We start from the raw sequence: 5,633 nt of genomic DNA, 5'->3' as shown, positions 1-5,633 counted from the left end.
GTTTGAAAAATTGTACCTAGTCCACATTAATATTAAATAGTAGTAAAAATTTTGCATCTTTTGGGAAAAATTTACCATCTGTGTATAATAAGTCTTTTTGGATGCAGCAAGTTTCCCAAAATATTATATACCAAAAAAATTGAAAATGGGAAAATTCACAATAGATGCACTCTTTGGGAGGAGCCTTTGGGGGAAAAAGGATTAGATCTCATCCATGCATGGAAAAATGATGTTAAAGTGCCATTTAAGTTTAAGTTGGAGCAGGTGAGGATAAAAGAAGAGACGAACGGGAGAGTGGACTCAGCGAATTTTTAAAGGAAGGGTCGAGTCTTCACATACAGGATGTTCATTCTGTGTCAGTTAAAGAGGAACCTGAGGAGAGAATGGACATCAACGATGAAGATCCACTTGACATAAATAAGAATAGTGACAATGAAATGGAAGAACCAGAACTAGAGATAGGTTCAGGGGTTTTCCCTATGAGAGCGAAGAGTTAGAACCTTTGACATGTACCAATTTCTGTGGAAAAGTACAGATCTTCAGTTATTCGCAATGAGTGGGCATTTGTGGGAAAAGATTTTATCAGAGAGAGGATTTCTTGAATCACAGAGCTAATTCTCATAAGATACCCAGGCCATTCCAGTGCAAGATATGCAAGAAAAGATTCACTCAGAAACATTATGTTACTTTACATATGAGAGTCCACACAGGGGAAAGGCCTTATAAGTGTAAACTTTGTGCCAACACATACACTCATAAAACAAGCTTCACAATTCATATGAGAATTCAAAGGGGAAACGCCTATATGTGTGGAGTGGGGGGGAAAAAAATTTTTATAAAAATCTGGTTTGACAAGCCACATGAGATCACACACGAAAGAAACCCCCTACCAGTGTGAGGTTTGCGGGCGACGCTTCACACATTCCAAGAGTCTCTTGGTTCATCGTAGAAATCACACTGGAGAAAAGCCATATGAGTGTCAGTACTGTGGGAAATGCTTCAGACACTGGCATAAGCACAAGATCCACATTAGGCTTCATACTGGTGAGAGACCCTACAGATGTACTATTTGTGGGAAAGGATTCCCAAGGAATGATGAAGTGAAACGCCATATGCGAAGTCACCGGAAAAATCTTTCAAAAAGTTTTAATTTTGTGGGTTTATTGCGAACACAGGGAAGTAAAAAAAAGGTCACATTGACCTCCACATGCGTTTAAAGCAATGGATCTTCGCTCCAAGAAAACTGTTTAAGGGATAAACAACTCTGGTTTTTTTTTTTTCTTGGGGAAAAAAAGCCCACAGCCTCTACCATTTACAAACCTGTTCCCTTGCGGCAGCATCTTCCCGCAAAATTCTAATGCAAAAAACCCCCGGAAAGCAGCTCCCAAGCAACAAAAACAACAAATTCTGGAATTAAAATTGTCTCCTCTGCAAAGATAATTGCAAAAGAGATAAGTAAAAAATCAAACAAGACTGTGGAGCAAACCAAGAGTGGGGGAAAGACTAAAACTCTGACTTACAAAGAATTTATTGAACTTCAGGAAAAGTTGTTAAAAAGGAAAGGCAGCAGCTGTCAAAACACCAACAAGTGGTTCAACTAGTAATAATAAAAAAACAACTGAAGATGCTGTAAAACAACAGTAAAGGGGAGGTGTGTAGCAAAAGTCAAGAACATCAGGATTTTCTGCCCAGCTAGCAGTACGGCAGCACCCAATGCAAATCTTGCTGGGAAGCAAATAATGGTGCTTTCTCCCCAGAATGGCCAAGTTAGTGGAGGAGCTCAGTTTGTTGTACCACATTCCTTAGGTCTCAACAAGCAGATGATAGTGACAACTCCAGCTAACAGTAGCAGTGGACCAAGGTTTGTTATTCATCAACCAAAACAAAAAAAAAAACACATTTGGGGGGGCCCAGGTGGTTTTTTTTCTTTCCAGCCTTTGTTTTAGCAAAAACCCCCTAAAAGCTGTCTCAGCCAGTTATATTATTAACTGGAGGTGTTGCCCAACAGATGGTCCTAATGCCATCTAAAACGACTATTGCCAGTACCTCAACTACAAGTTCTCAACAGGCTGTTATGATTTCAAAAGCAGCAACAAGTATGCCTTCATCCAGTGCAGGAAATTCCACTCTGTCAGATATGCTAACCACTGTGAAGAAAGAACCCGAAGATCCTCAGGAACAGAATGATGTAAGTATCCCAAAGGTTGTGATCAAGCAAGAGCCAGGAGTGTCTCTTCCAAATGGGGTCGTGATTAAACAGGAACCATTGAGTGATACGATTGTCAATACTAGTAGTATGCAATGTTTAAAATTTAACGACCCAGGAAAAATGTAATAGTCTGATGGCTTCTATTTTTAAGGTGTTCGGGTCTTTTTTAAGAGTTTCCAAAATTTTGGGGGAAATTTTAGCTTTTAAACAATTTCTTTTTTTGTTTTTGAAACAAGGTGTAAAATTTGTGCTATGAATTTTTTTTTGGGGGCAGTGAATTTTTTACAAAAAACATATCTTGATTTTCTTTAGAAGAAAGTTGCTCTTTATTTTTCATCGAGGAAGGCAGATTTTCAGTCAAAATTGTAATGAACAGATGCCTTTATTGTACCTGTGAACTTATTCCTCTGCCAGAATGCATTCCAGAATAATTTATTTCTATATGCATGTAAGTACAGACCTTTATTTCAAACTGTAGAAAAATAAGTTAGCAATATAATAGATATCCCCAAAATAATGCTTTATATTTTATCCTAGATTTATTCTCAATTTATAAAATATTTATATGCTTATTATTCTTATGGTGTACTTAAGTGATTCCTCACAGTACAAGCTTAGTCAAGCTAGTCAGTATAAGGCCAGGAAGTGATGCTCATTTAATGATATAAGGCATCTTAATTGCTTGTTGGATTATCAGAACTCAGCCAGAGACAAAATAACTTATACAGTATTACTAGTTTTTAAAAGTTATTATTTGTAAGGCAACACTAATTATATATCCAAAACATATACTGTATACTTTGTCTCAGTCATATGGCAGTTAGGTTTTCTTAATCCAGCTAGCTGGCAGTATTTTTTATTTGATTTAAATTATATTACTTAAGTGTGTGAAATGTACTTAATATTTATTTTAAATTACTTTACACAAACTTGTAGGTATGATACATTTTATGATTTACCAGTATATTGGTATGGTATTGCATGATTTTGTATGGTTGATGATTATCTTTGTGACAGAGTACATCTTTCCATGGTGTGGTTATTGATCAGTTTTCTCTGTTGAGTGAAAATTGTTTGTCTTCTCTGGATATGTGTATAGGTTAAGACAAGCACTTCATATCTTTCTTAAAATTTGATGGCAGCCAAAGTTAAACACTTTGCTTTTTTTTTTACCTTTGAAACCTTGGAATTTGTTAAAGGTATTTTTTTCTTAATTTTTTGATAATTCTTATACTTGGTCCTAATTAATGGTTGATTTGTTCTCTGTGTAACAGAAAACATTTTGTAAGCAGAGAACAGAGATTCTTTAATGGTTGCTTTTTCCATGTGCAAGTATGATGCAACTTATTTCAATTCGGGAATTCTAAACAGTATACATCAAACAAGATACATTCCTTTATGTTGGTCTTTAATGTTAGTCTGAATATGTAAGTGCATTATTAACCTGATGAATCCAGGTGCCTCGCTGCCTGCAGGTCTAAAAAATCTGTAAATTTAAACTTACTTGAGTGGGATTCCCTGGCATGTGGTTTGTAGGCCTGGCCTACATAAACACTTATATGTTTATCAAGACTCCTCACCTTCCCCTTGCAATGTTGTTATCTCTATTACACATAGTTATACATGTTAAAGCAGTAACAAAAAAATATTTTGTTATTTATGTATTGTAAGAATTTCAGTACAGCAGGGAGGAATAGGATCCTGAGCTTGAAAATAGTGTCTTCACTCATGCCAGTACTCTTTCACCCATGGCTTATGGATGGTACATTCCACCCTCCTTTACCAGTGGAAATAATATAAGAGCCCTCCCTAAATGTCCACTGAATCTTAAAACCCTTTCCCCAAAACTTTGTGCCTCTGGGGAATATTCCGGGACCAGGCCTTCAGTCATATTTTTCATGGAGGCACATTTCCATCACCTGGAGCTCAGCTAAATGTTTTCATGGCATGACAGTAATGTCACCTGGATCCAATGGGTTAAAACTTATGAACTGGGGATGGATATTATTTTTTCTTTTCTTTTCTTTGTAATCTAAAAGGAGATATGAAAAGATAAGCATGTCATTCGGTCAAAAATACGATCTTTGAAGGATACAGTGGTTTATAAAAACTTTAAAAAAGTTCTTCACCCTTTACTTTTTTAACCAAATTTTGCAATTATGAAATTGGGACATGTTCCTGGAGAAATGTGTACAATCTGCACTAATAACCATTTGTAGTTAATGTGGCACTGAAACAAATATTAGAGAAAGTGGTTTGTATATGATTTTCTTATCATATTGATAATCATACTATTATGGTGAAGTAGTTACACAATTCCACAGTATGAATATTAATGTTCATTAGATATTATGTGAAATTTTCAGTAGCTTTGCACATCTAGATGATACTTTTGATATGAATTATCAGATTTTTAAAATAGAATTTGTGTTTATACTGTAGATGTGTAACTACATAAGAGTGAAATTCATAGGCTTGTATATGATTTCATATATTTATTTTTTATGGTTAGAGGTATTTATATATTATTTAATAAATTATTCCATGTACTTAAATGTGAGGAGTACTACAAGTTGTGAATAAATTTTTTTTATAGGATGTCCTTCATTTAAACACTGAATAATATATTTTTAAAATAAAAGGCTTTGGTATTCATTTTATGCTTTTTTAACTGTCCTTTCACTGGATCATGGGTACAGTGGGGGGGACCAGGGTTTTAACCCATTACACTGTGAAACTGGTACAGGACCTGTTGCTTGTACAATCCATGACTGCCAACTCACTAACCGATCCCGGGTCATTTCCCCAGGATGACCTGCCCATCAGGGTTGTCTCTGTTTGGAGTAAAACTGGGTGGAGGACACCTAATAGTCTTGGCTTTTGGGGAATGATCAAAACCCACGGGGTGAGACCCTGTCGGCAGCCCCAGGGGACCCTTGTAGGTGGACACGAAGGGTGGATGCAGTGAGGTGTCCCCATCAATGTTAGCTCCCCGATGATGATGATGGTGATGAATTTAAATGTGGTCATCTATATCACATTTTAAAGATGCCAAAAATATTTTTATAAAATTGTTTTATCAAAAAAATTTATAAAAATTGGGATAAAATTATCGTTTCAAGCCCGAAATCAGACATGGTAATTCCTCAAGTTTGAGATTAGTTAATTACCTGTATAAGTTGGAAGTGAAGGCTTGATGTGAAAGAAAGACTGAACTTGTTAACAAAATCAATGAAATTGGGGTTCCCAAAAAAAAAAATTTATACTGGGACTCAAAATTTGTATGTGCAGGCCTCATTAAATTTTGAAAACACACACAAAACACACCCCCACACACACACACACACACCAAAACACACACACACCCCACACCCCACCACACACACACACACCCCACACCCAACCCCCCCCCCAAACCCAAAAA

General features: G+C 36.2%; 2 protein-coding genes across 5 annotated transcripts in view; both read left to right on the top strand.

Annotated features, from left to right (window-relative positions):
* The window catches only part of LOC119582583 (gastrula zinc finger protein xFG20-1-like), a gene marked incomplete at its 3' end in the record, with an annotated part of 2,900 nt that extends 603 nt beyond the window's left edge, over positions 1-2,297 (top strand). The window contains 8 exon segments of the mRNA XM_037930954.1: positions 336-465; positions 468-838; positions 840-1,125; positions 1,128-1,221; positions 1,223-1,553; positions 1,555-1,641; positions 1,644-1,880; positions 1,883-2,297. Of these exon segments, the coding sequence (XP_037786882.1) occupies positions 336-465; positions 468-838; positions 840-1,125; positions 1,128-1,221; positions 1,223-1,553; positions 1,555-1,641; positions 1,644-1,880; positions 1,883-2,297 (1,951 nt within the window).
* Positions 1-5,633, top strand: part of LOC119582560 (nuclear receptor 2C2-associated protein-like) — a 58,081-nt gene that overhangs the window by 6,921 nt on the left and 45,527 nt on the right. The gene's annotated exons all lie outside the window — the stretch shown is intronic.

Source organism: Penaeus monodon, chromosome 2, assembly GCF_015228065.2.
Source record: "Penaeus monodon isolate SGIC_2016 chromosome 2, NSTDA_Pmon_1, whole genome shotgun sequence".
Classification (NCBI taxonomy): Eukaryota; Metazoa; Arthropoda; class Malacostraca; order Decapoda; family Penaeidae; genus Penaeus; species Penaeus monodon.
This window is presented reverse-complemented; position numbering and strand designations above follow the sequence as displayed.